Source organism: Grus americana, chromosome 3, assembly GCF_028858705.1.
Source record: "Grus americana isolate bGruAme1 chromosome 3, bGruAme1.mat, whole genome shotgun sequence".
NCBI lineage: Eukaryota > Metazoa > Chordata > Aves > Gruiformes > Gruidae > Grus > Grus americana.
The window spans coordinates 90,922,814-90,945,472 of NC_072854.1; the positions used below are offsets into that span (position 1 = coordinate 90,922,814).

Here is a 22,659-nt window from a genome sequence, read left to right on the forward strand (position 1 = left end):
AAGCAAATGACTTCCTGATCTCAAACTGAACCAAAATGGGCAACTGTTCCATTCTTTAGTTCTTTGAGACTTCTCTAAAAGCTATCCATACTATTTGACATTAAAATTTTAACCTTACATGCATCCCTACTACAGTTCAGTGCTAACTGTACTAATTTTTTGTTGTTCCTGTTCAGTATTTCTCACAGCATGTCTGAGAAATCTATGTGCATTTCTTAGTTTTTATTTGAGGTATCAATGTCCACAGAGAAAAATGTACCCTTTTTAATCGAGTCTTGAGTCATTTTCTCAACAGAAAGAGGTGTTGGGTAACAAACAGCAAAGCTTTGGTCATACAGAAGATGCCATCTGATAGATACAAGAACATAACATTATAATCGTTGTGTCTGCATTAGCTACCTTATCATTTTTGTATGTTGGTATTTCTTAAAAAAAGGAAAGAACAGGAAAAAAAAGAAACCCTCCACAAAATTTTTGAGTTTTTATTTTCAGGAATTATACCCAAATGATTTCTCTGTTCTGTTTCATGATGACTGAAATCTGTCCATCTAGCATGAGGAACTGATAAACTTTTTTCCACATAAATTGCAATCAGAGTTTATGGCATTTTTTACTGAGCCAAAAAAAATCAATTATTTGTCTACTCATTTCAGAAAGTACAAAGGCTCCTTTTCTTTTTAGGGAGTGTATCCCAAGTTATTTGTGGAATACTGCCATTCAGTCATTATCATCAAATTATGTTCCTATGTGGAGCATGAATACTAAATAAAAATAGGCAGCTATCCAGTACAGAGGGATGACTCTGTTCTGTGTGCTATTTCAGATGGCCCAGGTACTACCAGTATTTAATCAATGATATCAAAGAGTCTTGATAAATGTAAAAAGAGTGTGATTGATATTGCACAATCAGAGAAATGGACAAAGTAATATTAATGGCATTTGTGGACTGCTAAGACTATTGTGGGACACATTTCAATCATGTTTTCTTCAGCATCAGCAGGGAGTAATTTTGTAACAAAGTTTGTAAAGAAATTTAAGATTAATTTTAAAGCTGCATATAAAGTTCCGTTACCCTTGATCTCAAATGAAAATACCTTTTAGGGGAAATCAAAGGGCATGTATCAAAGATGACCCATTTGGTCAATGGGCCATGCCCTAAAGCACAGTCAGTGCTTTTTCCTTTCTCTGAGCAAGGCCTGATACTCTAGGCCCAGCTCTGTGAGCAGCCATCCATGGCCAAGGTCTGCAGGAGCTTCCAACTCCATTGTGCGAGGCAGCTTTCAGTCCCTCTTTGAAATTATCATCCCACCAGTGTCCTAAACTTAGAAGAACTCATTCCTCATGGGCTTATTTCTCATTTTTAAATTCATAGTTTTTACAATCTCCTCTCCCCCTCTTTTAAAGCCTCCTTAGCAGCTCTGAAGGCCCCTGGGCCAGGGAGCCCTGTGCACTGGGACACTCTCTTTAGAGGCCTGGTGGAAGCTCCCAAGGCAGCTTGGGGAGGCCTCCTCAATGCAGCCTCCCAGGACAGCCACGAGGAGCAACTCGTTGACATGTTGCCACACCTGATTGCACACTGGGACAAAATGGCGCTGCACACCTGCAGCAAACATTGGCTGTTTGTCTAGCAAACCTCCATTTCCAGAAGCATTTCTCCTTGCACTACACATACTTACCCCGTTTACCAATGCGGAGCAGAGGCCTGGCATCATACTACGTTCAACCGTTTCAAGCACGAACCCATATCCTCAGGCCTCCGAGGTGAGGGGTCTGAGGCGGCTGCACCGGGGTCCTCAGGCCGCTGGGGGCTGCTGTGGGGCCTCCCCGCAGCGCTTCTCGGGCTCACCGCCAGCGGCGAGCACCGTTGGCCCAGCCGGCGCCGGGTGCCCCTCAACCCCGGCCCTCGGCCGGGAACGCGGGCCCTGGGTGACATGAAGGGGCTCCCGTCTGTCGCCCTTCGCGCGTGGTGCGCTTCTCCCCTTTGAAATGTCTGGCCGAAAGGACGAAGTCTTTTGGAAGCGCCGCCGCTGCGGGCGTCGCGGTGCCGTCTGTGAGGGGTCCTAATGGCTGGCGGGGCGCGCGCCAGCGGCTCTGCCCCGCCGCCGGCGAAGGGAGGGTGGCTGCGGCGCTGGGCTCGTCCTACCAGGGAAAAACAGGAGAGAGCCTCCCCGGCCATAAACTGAAGAGACTTTCAACGGATGCTTCCTTCACGCTTGTTTGTTGTTTACATACGTTAGCAGGGTGTGGGCGCAGAGGCAGACGAGGACAAAGCACCAAACCCTGCCGTGTCACCACGGAAATGTCGGGGGGTTCCGGGGTGCTGACGGGGCGGGGGGCGCCTCTCACTGGGGCTCCAGCCGCGGGTACTCGGGGCACCTTCACCTCCCAGACTGCCGACGAGGTACTCTAATGGGCTGGGTACACCCACGTCTGGCTGGGTTATGTGAGTCTGTGCAACATGGGAGCGGTTTTTTTATGAAAACTTGTCAAGGAAACCCAGCCGTTTCTCTGCGATACCAAGAAAACGAGAGACCCACGAAGGCATGGACAACTGGCATGACGGCTTCTTCCCTGCTCCAGGCTGTGCTGGCAGCCCTCATGGCTGCGTGGTTTCATAACCATATGCGAGTTTATAGAATATGCAGAGCTGGGTAAGGTCAAGGGAAGCAACCTGAGTTCCCCTTTTTTTGCTGCAGCCCTCATCTTCATCAATTTGCAGGCTTTCATCGGTTTCTGATGGATGTGGCAGTTAGATAATGCTATTATAATTTAATAATTTTATAAACAGGCCTCTATCTGGCTCTGAACAATTCCCTGAATTTGTTCAAATCTCAGTTGCAGTACTAATTTAGTGCAGGTTGTATTTCAGAAAAATGCCCTGTAATGCCATTTATAATCCAATGAGACTGTGCAATCTTACAAGATCTGGATTGCTTACCAAACAATAAAATACCGTTACCACATCCTATACTGAGATATGGCAATTGCCTGTGTCCTCTAAGTCTTTTCAATTTAAAGTACTGCCAGAGCTTCAGCACAATATATCCTATAAGTGCGATGGGAATTAAGCATTTCAGAAAATGATGTTTCGCATGTCACTCTCAAATTCCCATTGACAATATGCCTTTGTCCTCAAACACCTAAATAACTTTAAATACATGACCAAGCTAAAGGGAGTTAGGCACAGAGTGTCAGTTGAATTTCAGTAACATATGGCTACATACCACCCTGGAAAATTCCATCAGAATCTGTTCTTGACTTCAGTGTTTCTCCTACATCTGGGAATATGGGGATAAGGATGCTTTTGTTTCCCATTTTGCGCTCTCTGTTTAGACTGCTAGTCCCCACCTCAGAACGGCTATCACAGTCTGACTAGACAATGTCTGGCACAATGCAGCCCCGTAATCCATGCTGTAAAAATGCTAGGTACCAGAATTAAAATTATCTCCAATATTTAAGGCACTCATCACTCTGCTATCCAAACACAAAAGGTAGTGATGTTGCCCCTTAAGTACAACTAATCCCCAAAAGTGGGGTTGTTCACATATTTTGCATGATCTGTGGAGTGGCCTCATCTTAAAGATGCTATGAACACCACAGTGTTTAAATTGTCCTGTTCCTGATGGTTTAAATTCCTAAATTTAAACACAGCATATCATGAAGTCAGAAACAAAAAACTTGAAGCGATCACCGGGATGTATGTGTTTAACTTTCCATTTGTGCTGCCCCCACTGTCAATTAAGGCTTATCTAGCATTTGGTGTTAGTCATTAAAAAAAAAAAAAAAAAGTTATGGAGCGCATAGCGCCACGTTCCAGTCAAATGCTTTAGCAAAGGCTGCTGTTATGAAAAGGATTTTCTAATAAGGGGAATAATGATCTTCAGATTCTGACCTCCTGGCACAGCAGTGAGGTTTATCAGGAGGGGCATGTGACTAGTTAAGACACACAGCCCCAGCTTGAAGGAAACAGCTGCTCATTTCATGCTTTAGCACTTGGCAGCTGGACAAGGAAGGGTGATGTTTGTGTTGAATACCTCTGCAGAACCAAGTACAGTAAGTGATTTTCCCTGTTTTGTTTTGTTTTTCTAAACTGCTACTGCTTTCCTATTTTCATCCTAGACCTTTCATAAAAACACTCAAGGGTGAGGTGTATTTTTGTCACCTCATTGATAAGCAGTCATTCGTGCTCAGAATGCCTATATTTTCCTGACCTGTGATTAACAATAGCGTTGGTTTTGCTCTTGCGGGAACAAGACAGGTACGGTGTTTTATTCTCATGCTAGCCGGGGAGGGAAAATGGTGTTTATTTACTCAGATGATGGTGTGAAGAGGTTGTTTAAGGTGAGTGTATTTTCCTTTGTAGAGCTAATCAATAAGTAATGATGCAAGTTGAGTATAGAGCAATTTCAGTATTTGGCTTAAAAGTACTCATGTAAGGAATTGACAGAGATACTCCCTCAAAATAGTGTGATTGGTCTGAAGAAAGTTGCTTGTGACTGGTTACTTTCTGAGGGTGAATGAAGACATTTTCTTGGAAAGAAAAAGGTAGAAGCAGAGAAATACAGGAAGACAGTGAAGATGTACTGATTAAGATATGATTGAGTCATTCTGGATAATAATGTGTAATTAGGTTGTGAAGATTGAAAAAATCCACCCTAAAACCAGGGAGCGAGTCTCCTAAATATCTCTAGGTTTTTAATCCAATTTATTTTTGGATACTTGCATTTTTGATGTTTTTGCTTCATGAATGATTGATTTCCCCATCTGATAATTTTTGACTGTTACAGTCTGAAGTTTTGCTTTAAAACACAAGAATTGGAGTATCAGATATATGTAAAGGAACTTTTGATCAATTATTTATGTAGAGATTAATCTCCTTTTTTTTTTGGAGGAAGACTTAGGAAGAATGAGAACAAATGAATGGGTGACGGATCTTGATATGTGATGAGACTGAGGGATGCCAGGTGCATTGGGAAAGGTTAAAGAGGGACAGAGGTAGAGAGCAGTGGGGTCCTGTTGAGGAAGGTGTATATCAAGTGAAAAAGTCTGAATTTCAGAACAGGACCAAGGGTAAACACTGGCAGGTTTAGTGAATCGTGTGGTCCCTCCTTTAAAGATGGGGAGAATAATCCTTATTCAAAGACTTCTCACGTCAGAAAGAGAAACTTTATTTATTTCTCCCTGAAGACTTTTGTTTTACTTTTAAACCGTAGTTTATGGCTTTGCCAGTTAACTGGAAATTTTATAGGAAAATGTCAATCAGTTTCAATTGTTCACAAAACCAGAAGTCTGCCTGGCTTCCTGCCTGTTCGCGTCTCCGAGGGTAGACTGCCTTTGAACCAAGAGCTCAAGTACTATCAGGCTGTGGTTGCACTGCAGCCCTCCCACGCAGATGGCACACGACGCTGTGGGTGCAGCAGGCTTAGGAGGGCTCGAGGTGCCTGGATTTGTGCTCAGGAGCCCCTAATCGCCTGGGAACCTTGGCTACAATGGGGCCCCTGAGGCCTGTCTGGGTCTCCATCCCATGTGGGGCAGGGAGAATAATTGGTTCTGCTCTTGCTTTTTTATTCTGATCCCAGAATACCTCTTTTCTTCCCCAGACTTATAGGAATTCCTCATTTTGGGGAAGACTATCCCATGGTGTGCTTGTTTGCAAAAGTATTTTATGTTTGTGATGAATGTTGTCTGTTGAGCAAGCTGCCTGGTCAGATGAGAAGGTCTGTTGAAGGACCATGCTTTGAACCTAAGTTAAACTCCACATCCACCAGAAAATAGATAGGAGCTCGGACCATTCCTGCTGTACCACCCTCTTCCCTATCTCTGGCCCAACCACGGTGCCAGGGTTGGTGCAGAAGACTGATGTAAAGCCATATGGTTGCATCAGCTGGATTACGAGCCTGCTATATGTGCCTCTTGTGCAACTGATTTTATCCTCAGGCATCCTTTGGAATTAAGTGTGGTATAAAAAGGAACGATTGATGATTGCATAGTAAGAATTAGATAACTGCACTGCTGAGCTCTCCTTCAGGTAACATATGTCTGAAAACATGCTGTCACAGCAGTCACTGAATTGCCTCAAAGAACAGGTGAGGAGAGCTCTGTTTTGTGCCTCTAACTCAACATTTGGATCTACAAAATTTAAGGTAAACAACCCTGCTTTATTTACAGCTTCCAGCAGTCATTACCGTATCTTATTTTGAATGAAATACAAGACTCATGACTAGACTTTTAAATCCTCTGTCCACAAAATAAAACTTGATCAGCATTACAAGATTTTCAAGGGTGCAGTTGTTTCAATCCTTATCACCAACCCATTTTGCTATGGATACTTACCATTAAACACAGTGTACTTTGAGAAACAAGAGTATTGCAGTTTTCAGGCTCTCCTCACTTTATGGCTTTTCTGATGAATTACAACTGCAGCATCTGTTACTGCAGCACCAGTCATGGGACACCGTTGGGGCACACTGGTTTTGTACTTGAGTAGAAGACACAACCTCTGTACCACCACTCTTTTATATTATTTTATAATATCTTGATCTCGCAAAAAGACGTGCTCAGCTTTCCGAATATCCCCCTGCCCCATATGTTCATGTAAGCCAGGCAGTTCTGCATAGGCATGAAGTACGTGAATTAAATTTCAGCATGCTTTGTTTGGGGAAGTGCTCAGCCCTTGTATTTCCCATTAAAGCATGTCCAGAAAGTCCAATACCTAACAGAAATTCTTCATCCTGGAATTTTTTTTATTACATAGCAGAGGAGATTCAGTAACAGCGTGACCATTGCTGTCCCTCTGCAGAAGTTCAGCGCGTACTTGTATCGCTGTAAGTTTCCTGTTAAATCCTTTTCCTTTACTCTGAGGAAATGATCAGGGCAGCCTTACAGTTCTCTGGGCATATTTCTGCTCTATAGCAAAACATCTAGCTGAAGAGTAACCACAGTTTTGCCAGTCCCTCTCTCTAGCTGAAAATGTCACTAAACACAGGAGTGACCCTCAGGATGTTCCTGAAGAAAGAGAGGAAACTACTTGTAAAAATACTGAAGGGGTACTTCTGTGGTTTTCTTTTTTTCCTAAGCTGTCCGGGCCCAGCTACAGAACATTTTTATGGGTACTCTAAAAAACTTGCACAGAATGTTTTCTGTTAGCATATTTGTGGTATAATGGCTTTTCACCGCTAAATTTGAAAGACATGTTTTCACATTGGCCCTCCTTTTAAGTCAGGAATGGCAGTGTCTTATAAATGTCTTGAATAAAAAAGCTGAAACAAATTCTCAGGTCTTCTGATTTTTGCTGTTCATTGCTTTTCTCTGCGCTTTTTTTATTCGGTGTGAATAGCCAGTGCAGTAGTACTTTTTCATTAATATGTTTTCTTATTGGTATAACATATCTAGAAACCACCTGACCACCAGATTAGAGGCATTAGGACAGGGGAGAACTTTTCTCTTGTAGTGAAGGTAAAAGAATATCAGCTTCAAGCACTGGCAATATCAACAAAGCAGACTTGGCAAATCCAGTTCAGATACAAAGACTAATCCTGCAAATGCATAGGTATATGCTGACCTGAACTCATGAGTGGTCCCATCGGAAAGTTCAGCTTACCTATAAGTGTGTATGGGGTCAGGGTCAAAGTGTGGGTGTGTGGAAATACCCACACGACTGATGTTTACAGCTCAGTGGAAAATACGATTACCCCTGAGAATTACTCTGATTGTTTTGGTGGCCATCTGTTGTCTCACTTCTCTGAATAACTGCCCCCCTTGCTGCAGTGACCTCTGACCACATTCAAATAGGTGAAATGGTTTGACACTCTCTACACTGTATTGTCCCACCTGTGATTTATGCATGTCATCTTTACTAATGATCTGGAGTTTCTCAGGCAAGGGGAGAAGGCTTAAACATCTCAAGAACCTGCCAGGCATAATAATTTGTGCAAAATCAGTGAAACCTGAGCTATTCTTGTTCAGATACTTTATATATTTAGTTCTTGCAAACAGAAAATAACCGTATCATCTCAAATTACCACAAATTTATTATTAGTGATTCAGCATTATGTCTGCTTTGGACTACCACAAAAATCATACCAAGCTTAATATACCAGTAGCTAATATATATTGATATTATGTGTTATGTATGTCAATACATTTCCATATAGGACTCCTTCCATTACTGTTAAAACTGCCTCTCTTTTCCACTCCTGCTATGGAAACAGATGTTCCACTCAGAGTAGTGGTGGGCTGAGAGAATCTGGAGTGTGGGAAATGTCTGCAGGAGCAGGATCTCTGAGATGAGCAAGGATTTTCCGTTCATTTTGAAGTATATTTTGCTCCCCATGCCTGAAGCAGGTTGATGGTTTTCAGTGTAGAAATCTGTCTCAGAGGTTAGTATTTAAGTCATACATTATATGATCAATAGATTGAGCATGACTTATATTGGGTGTATTTGCATGCTTGCTAAACGTGTTGATGAGGCTGCCTTTGACACGTGAACCAAGGTTGCATGTATTCTTTGTCATGATGTTATATTCTTTTTCATATTATTTCAAAAGACATAACATTTCTCCAGCTTAAAGTCTGGTCTCACCAAATTGAATTTCTTTAATCCGAAATAGCATTATTACAGATAGGCTTCCATTCATAACCCATAATTCACTTAGGTCCACCTAATCCGTAATCTTCATGCTAGTTCATATGGCATGAATTGGTGAGTTCTGTTTGTTTCGCAGCTACCCAGTGTTTGAACCCAGAGTTTGTTTGGAAATTTCTGATGTTGCTAGTGGAAAGTAAAAAAAAAAAACAAACCACCCAAAAAACCCCAAACAGTTTATGCAAATATGTAATTATCAGTGGGGCAAATTACATCAGAAAATCTTTGCTGGACTAGGGCTTGAGTCAACTTACTGTCTGGGTATATAGTGATTTTTGTCATCTGAATCAGAATAGCCATGACATTCCAGCCTTATCACGCTGTTCATGAAATAGCTTCCTTAAAAGACTAATATTAATCTCCTCTGCTAAAGATGTCTTGCCTACTTTAGGTTGCTTACTCATGCTCTGCTTTACCAAATTCATGAACACATACTTCCTGGAACAGCTGCCACCCTTCCTAAAACTCTTGGGTTTCAGGCCCTACCCTAATGACTGTATATTTTTATCTTAAGTAGGCACTGGGGCAGGAACTAGATAGAATTCACTTTTTTTTCCCTCTTCTTGAGTGAGTGCTCTTCCCCTTAAATTATACAGTCATGCTCTTGCCTGCTTTCTCCCTGCGGCCCAGAGAAACTTCATTATATTAATATGTAATTTCATTGATGTTCTGGGGCTGGTAAATCTACTCTGTAGTCTCAGCAAAGACAGTGGGAGATTTACAGTCCTTCCCCTAATGGGAAGAATTGATCCTATAGCTCTCACAGTTTTAAGGAGTGTTCAGAGGTCTTGGATAAAGAGCTTGGGCGTCACGGCTGCACCTGTCTAATACGGGAGTGACCAGAGGATGCTTACCACAGGCAAGGCAGAATAGTTTCTGGTGTGCAGATCCTCAAAGGATTTAGGACCCACCTAAGCAGGGAGCTGCTTGGTGTTGCTGACTCTGATAGGCTTCTCGAATGCCCACTGTTGGGCATTTGGAGACTTTAATACTGAAAATGCAGAAAGAGGCTAAAAGCTCTAGGCAGTCACCTTCTGAGGTGAGGAAGTAAGAAGTGAGAGACCAGGCTGAGAATCACAGCCCTGAAGTCAGGCCCTGGAAGTGAAAGGGAGCCAGGATTTGGATGTTTGATCCTTCTTTTGGATTTAATTCTCAGCTCACATTGCAGAACCAAAATCAGAAGGGTGGTTTTCAGGTTAATATATCTGAAGTAAAGGCTCTTTTGCAATTTGGTTCATGTCTGTGTTTCAAAGTCTGCTCCTTTTGAAATTCTTGCACTGATTTAACGATATTGATTCATAAATTGGTGTAAAATCTGACTTGGACACAGTTATCTGGTATACTAGTGCTTATAGAAATATATTTCATTCCTGTAAATAAGCTTGAAAAGGATTGAGCTGTTTTGAATACCTGACTGCAATAGCAGTCAGTCTTTCAATGCCGAATACTGGGGGAGGGAAAACAAGTCCCTAAATCTCTCTCTCAGCTTCTAAATCAAGATCTTCCTAACACCTCCCGCCCTATAATTTCCTGTCCTTACTTGACCACATTTTTCACTTCATATTAGCTCTACCACATAGCCACAGGATTTTTTGGTTTTTTAAATCTTTATTGGTGTTAAGCAGACCCTTCAAGAAATTATTATAAGCTCCTTAAATTTGATAAATATATGCTAAGGAGGAAATAGTTATGAGTTGCTTCTATAAATACAGGCTTGGATGAATTTAATAAGTGTCTTCCAAGTTACTCGTGAGGATGACAGGTATTTGGGATGGCCTGAACCAGCCACTGCAAAGGCTTTATACTACCAATTAACTGAAGGTGTTTTATCCGTACAACCAAAAAGATACTTGGTGGAGTATGTGATTCTCAACTGGTACAGCTACAGCAACTGCTCTCATTGCTTGTCAAATAATGGTGAATCTTTGGCATAGCATCTCTACAAAGTATGCATTTTGGGATTTTCTACACATGTTGCTCTTTTAGGCAGAAAATACAGATTGCACTACAAATACATGAGGTTTAGAGAATTACAGTGTTGCATTTTAATACGAGCGTTGCAAACTTAATCAATGGGTTTTGGTAAGGTTTGTTTCTCTGAAGTCCTGTTGTCCTGTTCTGTGGTTGTGGAAGTGGGATATTTGTGTAACTGCAATCCTGTGTTAAATATTCTTTCATACAATAAATATTTAACTACCAAAATAATATTAGCAAACTAAAGATCAAAGTTTCTTCTTTAATGTATTACTTATTAAGGCAGGATCTGTAAGATGCTTTTCCTCTTTTTTTCTTTGAGATAGATTTTTCTTTTTTACACTGCTCCTTCCCCTTTTTCTAATTGTCTTGCTGTTCTGTATATTTTTATATACAGCACCTTCTTCAGATGACCTTGTGTTTGTGTTTCAAGTCTTTTGATGAGAAATTTCTGTGTTGCCATTACTGTCTTTTTAAAGAAGGCATTTAACTTGTTGGCTGCAAACTGTCTTATTGTTAGGAAAGTACATGGTTATTAATAAAACTCACTCTGTTCCAAAAGCTTGGATATAGGAATCAACTGTGCTGACGCTGTTCTCGTATCCTGTACTCTGCAGACTACTTGTTGTATCGTAAACAGTTTTAGAATTTTGCTGTGCATCTTCATACGATTGTACTAACCACTGTGTGTTGCTTAGTAGAGTGCTTAGTAAGGAAACAAGGCTTAGTCCACTGACTGATGGTTGCTTTTTACCTCTGAAAATAACTACAAAATCTGGTCAGGCACGCTAGAAAGAGCAAATAATCTCTTCCCTGCTCTTCTCTGTTGGAGGCTTACTATTTTAAAAACCTCTGAACTGGCTTAAGAAACACTACATGCCTGTATTTAAAATACTGTCTTTGCATCGTTAAGAAATCAGAAGCCTGCCATTGTTTCACCCATCTTCCCAAGGGAAAACTCATAGAAAATAACTAAGGAACTGCTTGTGTATTTTGATGTCCAGCATCTGCTGACAGAGTTTCACAAAGAAAGATGCTGGATCTCTCCTGACCTCCAGGCTGTGTTTTTACTCTACCAGCTTTTTTGCACTCCTGCTCACCTGTGACTTGTGAGTCACTGGCGACTTCTGCAGATGCAAAACCGTAGCACCGCGTAAGGCAGGCATCCCTGATTCATGTGAGTCTGCAGTAGACAGCAATTTGCATGAGTTCCTGGGATCACGCAGCAGGTCTGTCTACTGTCATGTGTGTCTGTCAGTGTTTTCTAGCGTACCAGTTTAATTTGCATTCTCTCTTTCAAGAGCGACTGCTCTCAAATGAATGGGAAGCTGCCATCAGGGAGTGAGAAGCATTACTGGCCATTAGCAACCAGTCCAGTCGTCTCTCCTTGTCTGGGACATATTAGCACGTCTTTGGGGAAATAGCAGTTATGTGTGAACCATTTTCTACATTTATCAAAGGGAAAACAAAGGATGATTCCATTAGAAATACACCGTAACAGCCAAATGAGCAAAAGGAGCCAAGGTTCTGGCCTGCCCCTCCGTCCTTTTAACTCTTCCTTGCTCCATCGCAGACACCCAGCTTCCCATTACTTACGTTTCTGAAAGCCTCTTCCTGCCTTTATTGTTTTGCCAGTTGCTGCCTTCAATTTACTGCACTGATAAGTACTTCCCAGGCTGTAAATGTGTGGTCGAGATATTTCTGAAGCCGACCCATGTTTTGATTGTAATCACAGGAGGAAAGGTCAGCAGCAAAACTGCTCTCGCTACACGGGGAGCCCACTCCTCACACCAGGATAGGTATAGATTATGAATTCATGGGGGGACATGTGAGGTAATGTGTGGGATAACAGGGCCAAAGAAGAAAAAAGAAACACACGCTTAACCTCCCCTCTTCACAAGATGATACCCTTGCTTTTATTAGATGTAAAGTAACTGCAGTTGTTCTTCAGCTTGGGGAACACCGGAAACCAGAAAGAGTGAGAAATCAGATATGGCCATCGATGCTGGAAATGACAGCAGGTAGGTAGGAGGTGTTAAAATCTCCCTTCTTTTCCTGTGACTGCAGACAATCATTTCATCTTCTTTTGATACAATGTAGCTGCAGAGATGGAAAAGGGAAGAGGGCATGTGTTTTAACATCTTGCTTTTTGGGACACTTAGCTATAATCTCTACTGTTTGGGTGACCAGTACATGCCTGTAGAGCTTGACGTGCTTGAGAAGCTCCGTATGTGTCTGTAATTCCTGTGGCGTCGTTATAATGCGCGGCGCAGATGCTGCAATGTGGTTGTCCGCCAGCGTGGGCCTAGAAAGTATCGTGCCATGAGCAGTTAGTCTGCAGTGGGAAATAACTGGAAATGACAGAATTATATGGAGTAAAAAGCTTCTTCCACGGGAAAATTGGTTTGGAAGCCATCGGTTTATCAGGCAAGAACTTTGATACCAAACTTACTGAATTTTAATACAAGTTAGAGGCTCTTCTGGTTCCTCTTTGCCTTAAAATTGACTGAAAAGTGGTATGAAACTGAAAGCAGTGCTGACTCTTAAAACTGTCATAACTCTTGGAAGATTTAACAGCTTCAGAAAAGACACTACTCAGGGACTATGCTACTACAGAATAATTTTGGCTTAGTTAAAAATGAGACAAAATAAGCTTTCTGGGGGAAAATGCGTATCTCCGAGCTGAATATATCAGGAGATCTAGGTAAATAGGGCCTAGGATTTCTTAGTAATCTAATTAATAAATAAGCGTGATTTCTCTAGGTTGGCTTTAAGAGAATATAGCTGGCAAAGGTAAATAATAATAAAATATTAAAATATTTTGTAACAGATATATGATAATAAATATACTGGGTCTTTGTCTTTCAGAACTGAAGGTTTCGTTATTTCCCCATACGTTTTTTAAAATAACTAAAAAAATGTTTTTTCTTGGGCTGATCCAATCTCATTAAAGGCATGTAGTAGTGTAACCAGTCAAGAATATATGCTGATAAGGTGTTTTTTAACCCTGACTTGACCTATGTTAAAAAAGCAGACTTATTCATGAAAGACTGTAAAGAACTGTACGCAAGTCTGTGAATAGCAGAGGTAATTGCCAAGAGTTTCTCTGAAGGTTTACAGGCAGTAGTACAACTTGTAAGAGGTATTGACAGTGTGTTGATTTGGTTGCTGAAAAAAAGATTGAGTTAGAGTACGTGAACTGTTACTGCTGTTAGCTGACCTCTCCCAATGGGTTGTACATTGGTGCTGGAGATCTCTAACATGTCTGAAGGGCAAAGATTCTCAGAAGAGCTGCGTCCCCTGGCGTCATACATGTTAATCAAATGTCTGATATTTGTAAGTTTATTTTTGCTTTACTGGGAATAGCAAAGCATTTTTTGTGACAAATCTACTGAGAAGTGTGGCTGAAAGTTTTCCTCTTTTTAAAGATGAACTAAAGTCTTCCTTTAGCTCTTCCTTTTAACCTGATGCATTCTGGGCAATTGTACTACCTTGACCCAGGGAAAATGGAAGTAAGTTGTCGTGATCATCATAGTACATGGAATAACTCAAGGATGTATGTTCAGATTTTACTGCCATTATTAGCTGGAGTTACAGTTACAGAGGCAAACGCCAACACAGTAAATTGAGAAAAATATAGTAGTGGACAGGACAAAGCTGAAGTATGGTAGATTACCAGTTCCATAAAATGCTATAATTGCAATTGAGAATGAAACCTTTTTTATTTTTACAAATCCAGTTATCAAGTTAGCCATTATTTTAGGGGGTTTATAACTGAGGAAACTAGGGTTTTTTTTTCCTGTTGTCTCAGAAATTATCTTTTCACAGAGAGATAAGAATGCTAAACAAAATGCTGTCTAAGCAGCTGAAGCCTTAATCAAGTGACTTTCTGATTACTGAAAGTATTTGATCATGTGGCTGTCCATTAGCATTCCTCATGATTTCTGTAAGCTTCTCTTTTATGTTAGGTCAGCATGTATTGTACTCATATGCTAATTTATGAACTTGTACAAGGCATTACATGTCTCTGAGTTAATAGTTTGGTAGTTCATGTGAGTGGATCTGTATATCCATTTGGTTTCTCACCTATGGTCCTATTCGTTTAACCTCTGTTCCTATAGAAGAGTAGATATCTAGGCCCTGAAATTGTTTATAATACCCTTCTATGTTAATTGGGTGACCTCTGATGACCTGAAAGTAAATATTTGGCTCAGTGGACTCTTCTCCCAAAATTAAGTATAATGAAATACATTTTGACAATTTTTAACTTGCATACTTCTGTGCTAAGGCAACAAATGCTCATCCCTTAGAGGCTATATTGGACGTAAATGGCGAGGTTTTGGCAGCAGGGGGGCTGCAGGCATGGCCTCTGTGGGAGGAGGCCAGGGGCTGCCCTGTGTGGGGGACAGCTGCTTCCAGCTATCTTCGCAAGGGACCCATCACAGACCACGGCTGAGCCCATCAGCTGAGTTGGTGGCACCTCTGTGAAAACATATTTAAGAAAAGCCAGAAAATGCTGGGTGGGGGGAACAAGAGAATGGAGAGGAGGAGAGAAGAACAGAGGGAATAACAAGGTCAGAAGACAAGGAGGTGCTCTGTGGTGGAGCAGGTTCTTCCCTGAAGGGACTGTGGCCTGTGGATAAGCCCGTGCCAGAGCAGGTACACCTCTGAAGGGACTGTGGCCCACAAAAGACCCATGCTGGGGCATAGGACAAGAGTGAGAAGGAAAGGGCAGCAGAGAGAAACTGCTGTGTACTGACCCTGACCTCCTGCACTGCTTGTTGCCTCATTGAAGGGACTGGGTGCAACCTGCAGCAATAACAAGGGAGGAGGAGAGATGTCTGGAGTGAAACTGAGCCTGGGAAAGTGGGAGGAAAGGTGTTTTATTGTTTGTCTTCTTTGTTTCCCAATACCCAAATCAATAATTAAATATTTATGTTAATTGGCAATGAAGTAAGTTTTATGGAGATTACACTGGTTTGGGGTAGGCGCATAAAATGGAGTAGGTGAAACTTTATCCCATGGAGTCTGTAGAGCTGTGGAGCCACTAACATCCCCTGTGCAGTGCCTGGTGTTAATATGAGGTTTGGCTTTAGCCATCCACCAGCAGTGTACACTTAACCATCCCCCTGATCTCTCCCCTTTTCAGACACAGATGTCTCACTCTGTTTAGTGTCTTTTGAAGTTCCCCTTTGATCCAGAAAAAAGAGTGAATCAGAGTAACAGGGTGCAGACAGTTACTGTGGTTTATTGTGTAACTATGGTCCAAAGGTGTGTAGCAAAGGTGAGTACTGGTGAGTCACATTGGATGAGCCCAGGAGTCTTGCATTTAATTCTTGTATTTCATTTTCATTCCTCTCCTGCCCCCAGCAAGGCTTGTATCTTGCATTCATGGAGCAGTGCCACAATCTCTCCCTTGTTCTGTGTCTTTGCTCCATGTGACAAATGTCATTGGTAAGCCAGATGTGCCATCCTGCAGCCAGCTGCATGTGATGGTTGAGGTCATGGACTGGGACAGAAGCAGTGGCATTAGGCTGCCTGACAGCATCACTGCCCTTTCCTGCCTAGCGCAGCTTCGGCACATGTCAGGCACTGGTGAAACCTGACCACGTATGTCATTTGCTCAGAGTTTTCTAGAAATGGACTTGTGTGTACTGTAATGTAGAAACTAGTACTGACCACCTACAAGAAATATTGAACTGCCTGGAGAGGAAAGACTTCAGGAACCATGAATTAGGCAACCTAAGACCTGTGTTGACTTGAGCCCAAACACATGTCTCAATTGCACCTGTGTAGGCAAAGGTGCACCGTTATGTGTCCCAGCTGGAATTCTTATTATGTTAATTACACCAATATGTGTGGAGACTAAACACAAGAAAGGGCTTCATTGCAAGAGCCTCCACTACATCTACAGGGTAGCAGATGAACTCTGTCCTGAAGAGGTTGCCCAGGACATGAGCAAGACAGGATAAAGGATAAAGGTATAGCAAGGGAAGTTGTCCTCAAACCTTCTCATGGGACTCTTGATTTCTTCTTGGCTTCTTTTTCTACATACTGCTACTGATTTGGTTTCCCTGTTCAGCTCCTCACATTTACCACTCTTTCTCTAGCAGCCAGGTAGAAGCTGTTTAATGCAAACATTCAGTGATGTGTTGTGTAGGCTTGGAGGAGGGGGAGATGAGGGGAGGTCTGGCTTCCTTAAGCCCCAAAGAATGTCCTAATCTTGTAAAGAATATGAGTCTCCTGTGTGCAGGCCTCTGGAAAGTTTATGTATAAACTGAGACCCATAGAGGTGCCTCTGTGTCAAAGCTGAACTGTTTGCGTGTGGCTCTATTTATTGTCCCTAAGTAGAAGGAAAATAGCCCACTTTTAATTAATAGGGAAAATGCTACATGTACATTTACTTTGGCTTGGCTAAAAAGCTGTTTAAATTTCATTTAGCTAAATAAATATTACTCTGTCAAATTTAAGCCTATTTAAACCTGACTTATTTGTTTAGCTTGCACCTGTAACCAATATAACTTGCTTGAAATCCACGTGAAAGTGCCCACACAGGGATTTGTGCTGGCTTGACATTTTAATATTAAACTGCCATACCTTGTAGGTGTGGACCTCCCCTTAGTGGCCTCCAGCAGTAAAAGCGATGTCTTTTGGTGCTACTAACAACAGTAGCCAACATTTAAAAGTTGACTGCACACTGCCCACTCTGTTCACACCATTTGGTGCTTTTGTAGAAGATCACAAGTTTGCTGGCAGGGTATCCTGTTTCTTTTAAAAACTAATGTATAACACCTGACCACATCTGTCTCAAAAGCTCACAGCCTACATGTTTGTTTTAAATGTATCTGTCAAGACAGTCTACAATAGCACCATCCCAAGACTTCCAAAATGTTGAACACAAAATGCAATTACACTGCACAAGAGTACTAAGGAAAGCCATCTGCTCAAAGGAACTGTCTGCGTGCATGTGGCAGTTGGGGCAGTGGCAAGGCTTGGAAAGGATTCTGGTTTGTAGTTCGGTCCATCATGAACTTCTAAACTTTGGGCACATCACTGCAAATATTTCTGCTTTTCCCCTAAGCAGGAAGTGTGCATCCTGTAATGGTAATATTTCATGAAATAGAGCATGATGTGCCTGATACTGTGACTTGGTTCATAGGAATATTACGGCTGTATCTATTACGTAAATGAAGGGGGTCTTTTAGAAAAAGCTGTAGGCTTTGAGGGAGTGTGAAGGTCTATATTGATTTTATTCCTAGTGCCTTAGCCTTCAGCCAGCCCTGTCACCCTGAAATCCCATCCCAGCATGTGGTGGGTTACCAGCAAGATGTGCAGTGGAGACTGTCATTTCAAGTGGCCTGATTAAAAAATGAGAATGGGTGGCTGTGGAGGATTGTGTGCCTCCTGTGTCCTTAAAAGCTTCTGTTAGCCGCAGTAAACCCAGTAAGATTTATAGTTCCATTATAAGGCAAAAATTTATTATTTTGTTTTAGTTTCATTATAGTATGCAATCATTCACTAACTGTGTGATCTCATTGAGTGAACTCTGTTTTTCTTATACAGCTTTCCTGAATCCTCCTGAAACAGCTGGATGGCAATGAGAGGTTTCAGAGTTACATTGGGAAGCACCTGGGGGCAGAGATTCTCTCGGTTATCTCTATTTGGAAGTCCAACTGCACCTTGGCAATCAATTTTTTAATAGTGACCACTTATTTTAAAAGTTTGTAATTCTTTATGTGTAGAAAAGCTCTGCTATGATTTTCTCTTTTTTCTTCTTGTGTTTCTCTTGCATTGAACCATTGACTATCAGAATATAATTTATTTAATTTATGTAGATGAAATTTATAGTTGTATTTTACTCATCCATGTCTAGAGGTGGTGGTGTGGTTGGATACCATTGTGGTCTGATATAGACAAGATATTTATTGTTCTAGTAGAACAGCAGTGCTTAATCACACAAATAGTGATGTAATGGTTGTGGTTGTTGGAGCCTGCAGTCAAGAGATGTGATGTCAGGTTTTGGCTCAGCTGTGGATATGTGGCTTAGCCCCAGTCAGCCAGTTCTTCCTCCAGTGGAAATGTTTTATTCTTCTTTGAGAAGCATTATGAGAATAAAACCCTTTAGTGGTCAGATAGGCTGTTTGGGGGGATGGTACAGTAACATCAGGATCTAGGTATCTACTAGTTAGGTAGTTGTCATATAATTTAAAAAAAATCCTGCAATTTTACACAGATCATGACTTGTTAATTACTATATGGCTGCCTTTATACTGTTGCCAACAGAAGACAGAGATGGTACTCACCTATGCTGTCTATTATGGAAGATGGTAGTACTAACAAAACTGAAAAGCCAGATCAAATCTCTTCCCCTCCTACATTTCATGCTCAGCAATTTTCACAGGATAGGCAGAAAATGCTATAGCTTTTCTCAATTCTATTTTTTGAAGAGCTGACTAAAAAAATATTTTGAAATAGCCAATGTAAAATTTATTTTATTTTTCTCCTCTTGAAAAAAACCCTAAGTCAAATGAAGTTGGAAAAACTAGATAGCTGGGTCTGTGAAAAATCAAGCCAGTAGTTTAAGCACTTAGAGAAGGATTTTGGGATGGTCAAAAAGGACAAACATGCCCAAAGTGGCATTCTAGCAAAAGCTAGGTGCCAAAGTACAAAGTTGCAATCTTGAAAAACGCTGCTCATCTGCTGGCTAACTCTCAAAGCAAGTAAACCCTCTACTTACTTTTTTTTCCCCACTTTAAATATGTAAACAGTCTTGGGAAGAAAGACTGAACCTAGGGTGACGCTGGCTCATGTGTGGCCTGACCAGCAGGTTAGAGTTGCGTATCTCCCTGTATTCTCCCTCTGGTCCACTTCAGACAACTTTGGGGTTTGCGTGATGGCCCAGCTCTAGCAGGAAGGGTTGAGGCTGCCCAGCCTCGCCGCAGAGCTAACTGTTAGGATGTCTTCTGCTACAATGCCAAGCATGGGTTCAAAGCCAAGGACCACTGTGTACATGCCTTCCCCTTTTTCTTAGGCGAATGCTCTGACTGCTTACTTTTGCGTGAAAGGAGTAGCTAGCCCCCATTTCGTTGCAAATAGGAGTTCTGCATGATTCCTGGAGAAACAGACGTGTCTGCCTTCAAGAGGGGGTTTTGCACCACCAAATTGAAACAGAGGAAAGTGATTTCTTCTGGCTAGGAGGAAGGCACTGCTGGGGCAGGATTGAATGCTTGCACCTCTCTGCTCGTGTTTCCCGTTGGCTAACCTGGGCTGCAGCATCGTGTGTGCACTGGCTGGTAGAAACTCCCTGCTCAGTGAGCTGTGCTTATTTCCTGCAGGGTCCTCCTCTCAGCTTCAGGGAAAAGTGTGTCATGTCTAAAGCCATTGCTGGATGGGACCAGAAAGAACCTGGCTGTAGGACCTCATCTAAAAATAACAGTATCTTTGGCTAAATGGTATATTTTGAAGATCTTCCAAGCAAAATACTGCTGTATGCTTAGAGCAGCCTGAGCCCCGCAGGACTTTGAAGCTGGGTCTATAGAGGAGTATCCAATGCAGGACGTTTTTCCAGGCGCTGGGATGCAACGCACTGTGCTGCTAGAGGGTCCCTGACCAGTCAGTGGTCTCCTAAGTGGATCTGAGGTGCAGGTAGGAGTTAGCATAGTCCAGCAGTGAGCAGCTTGCGTGTGCCAACTCTGTTTGGGAGGGTGAGAGACTTCACTGATGTAGATACAGACCAACCTCTGCTAGTTGGCCTCGGCACCTGGGAGCTGGTCTGGGCACGGTCAGTTCAGTAGTGCGGAGCTAGCCTGAATGAGCAGCATTTTCTCCTCTTTCTGGGAAGTGGGAGTTGTGCCAGGATACACTGGCCCTGCCTTTTGCTGAGGAAGCAGCATACCTGCCCGCACCGTGGGTGTGAGCTGGCTGGCTGAGGTGGCACCAGTGGGGCCAGCAAAGCTGTCAATGCCTGGTGTCCCTTGGGCGGCTGGACCACAGCGGCGTCTGCAGGGCTGCAAGCTCACGGGGACCCAGCTCAGAGCACTCTGTGCTCATTCCAACAGTGGCATTTGGGAGGGGGTCAGGGTGGGTCAGTGAAGGATGCCAGTCCTACCGGGACTGAGTTTGCAGTATGAGGTCTGTGATATGGTAGGTTTGAAAAACTTGATATTTGTGGGTGAATTAAAGCAGGTATGTAGTTCATCAGTGCTTTGCATGACCAATGTTACAAAGTTATGTTACGTGCAACAACTTCTGAAAAGAAATTTCCCAAATTCCTGCATTGTTTTGCTTTGGGGACTGTTCTAGCTCTACTCTTGGCTTTTTTTCTAGAAAAGTTGCTGGATATACTTTGTTATTGTTTGTCGCATTTCAAACACTTGTTATGGTCAGGCAGTAGTGGGGCTTAGTCACAGATAGACAATAAAATACTGATTTCTTCTCTTTAAGTATAACCCGTAAAATGATTTCTGAAAACTTGTAACAGAGTGTTTGGCACATCTTTCAGGTAAATGGATATTTGATAATTAAATGCATGGTAGATGTATGGTAGAATTTAGAAGCTTCTGTATGTGTTCGGCTTTCTGTGAATGTTCAGCTACCATGGGAAGATTTATTTTAAAAAGCTGTAGGGACCGATCTTAAGGTTCTTTCAAAAATGCCTTCTAGTTTAATGTTTGCTATGAACTTCATTAAACATTTTATGTGGTCTGTGCCAATTAAGACCATTAGCATTACCATGAACTGGTAACCTTAGGAAAAAAAAAAAAAGGTTATCCTTAAAAACGTAAGAGCAGGGTTATTAACAAAAAGTGACTTATCAAGTGTAAATAAAATGACCTGAACAAAATGTGCGTCATTGTACATGCATGCCCTCATTTACCATCTGGTTTCTGTTTTATGAGCCCAGGTATGGATTTATTTTGTGCTAGTAGACAAACAATTGGACAACACTTAAAAACACAAGCTGGAATGTAGGGAAAGCTTATGGCAGTCTTTCACGTGCTCTGTATCATGTGGGGAAAAACAGTTTCTAGAAAAGATGAGTTGAACTGTAAACACTGCACCCTGGTAAGTCTTCCATATAGTCATATAATTATGATTTCTTTTACTTTCTTCAGATTTTCCTTGAAGTCCAGCTAAGAATGCAACCAACAATAAAGTGAAAAAGCTGTGCAGCTGAGGAAGCATCCTTCTACTTGGTGAAAATGCCTCTTATTTTTTGACAACGATTAAAGGACAATGGGGTCAAACACACTTGGGAAGGCTGCAACATTAGATGAGCTTTTGAATGCTTGTATTGAAATGTTTGGTATGCTTTTTCAATATTTTACTTTGCTGTTCTTGAAAATAATGGTATAATATAACCCCTGCTGTTCTTTGATTTAGCCAGTCTTTCCCTTGGCAAACAACATTTATGTTCTGTAAAATTTTCCATGTTTCATTTTGGCCCAGAATCACATGGGCCAGAATTTTAATCACATGCATACTATATTAAATTTTCTTTATACAGATAATGCACAATGGTGGGTATAGTGGTTTTTAAAATGCTGGCCTTCACCAAGAGAAGTGTTTAGTTGAATTATTCAAGGAGTTATTTCTGGCATTGATCTTTGTCTTGAGTGGTTACACAGCTGCATTTCTGACCAGTCATTTTTTTGAAGATTTTCCGAATTATCATGCAATAATTGGCAAGAATATGACTTAAGGCTCATGTAATCTTTTTACTCTTATTCAAATGTGATGTACCAGGTCTGAGGGAAAGAAGTGATGAAATAGACTTTGATTCATAACACCATTAATCATGACATATGTCACATTGCAGTCAGGTGACTTCATGGATGAGCTTAAATGCTTTGAAATGGGGCCTTAATTCACAAAGCTACATTTAGATTCTCTTGAAATGCAGGACAGCTTTTGATTGGAATGAGGTATTGATTTTTTTATCCCTTGTGGAGAGAAACAAAAGATTTTGTAGCTATGACCTGTTATCTACACTGGTTTGGGGTTTTTTCCCTTTACATACCTAGCACTACAATCTAGCAATA

The 22,659-nt window shown here is 41.7% G+C and overlaps 1 protein-coding gene and 1 long non-coding RNA gene across 9 annotated transcripts in view; one reads left to right on the forward strand and one right to left on the reverse strand.

Annotated features, from left to right (window-relative positions):
* The window catches only part of LOC129204250 (uncharacterized), a 50,336-nt gene extending 48,269 nt beyond the window's left edge, over positions 1-2,067 (reverse strand). The window contains exon 1 of the long non-coding RNA XR_008576305.1: positions 1,677-2,067. This is a non-coding gene — a long non-coding RNA (uncharacterized LOC129204250). The remainder of the gene's footprint in view (positions 1-1,676) is intronic.
* Positions 1-22,659, forward strand: part of RASGRP3 (RAS guanyl releasing protein 3) — a 60,132-nt gene that overhangs the window by 9,169 nt on the left and 28,304 nt on the right. For 2 of the 8 annotated variants that reach the window (XM_054819842.1, XM_054819849.1), the window contains exon 2: positions 21,733-21,923. In XM_054819842.1, the coding sequence (XP_054675817.1) occupies positions 21,854-21,923 (70 nt within the window). In that variant the 5' untranslated portion in view covers positions 21,733-21,853. Of the gene's footprint in view, positions 1-3,921; positions 4,054-4,231; positions 4,342-12,569; positions 12,640-18,181; positions 18,320-21,555; positions 21,683-21,732; positions 21,924-22,659 lie in introns of those variants that run through there. The other 6 variants (XM_054819844.1, XM_054819845.1, XM_054819843.1 and 3 more) reach the window with 6 other exon arrangements.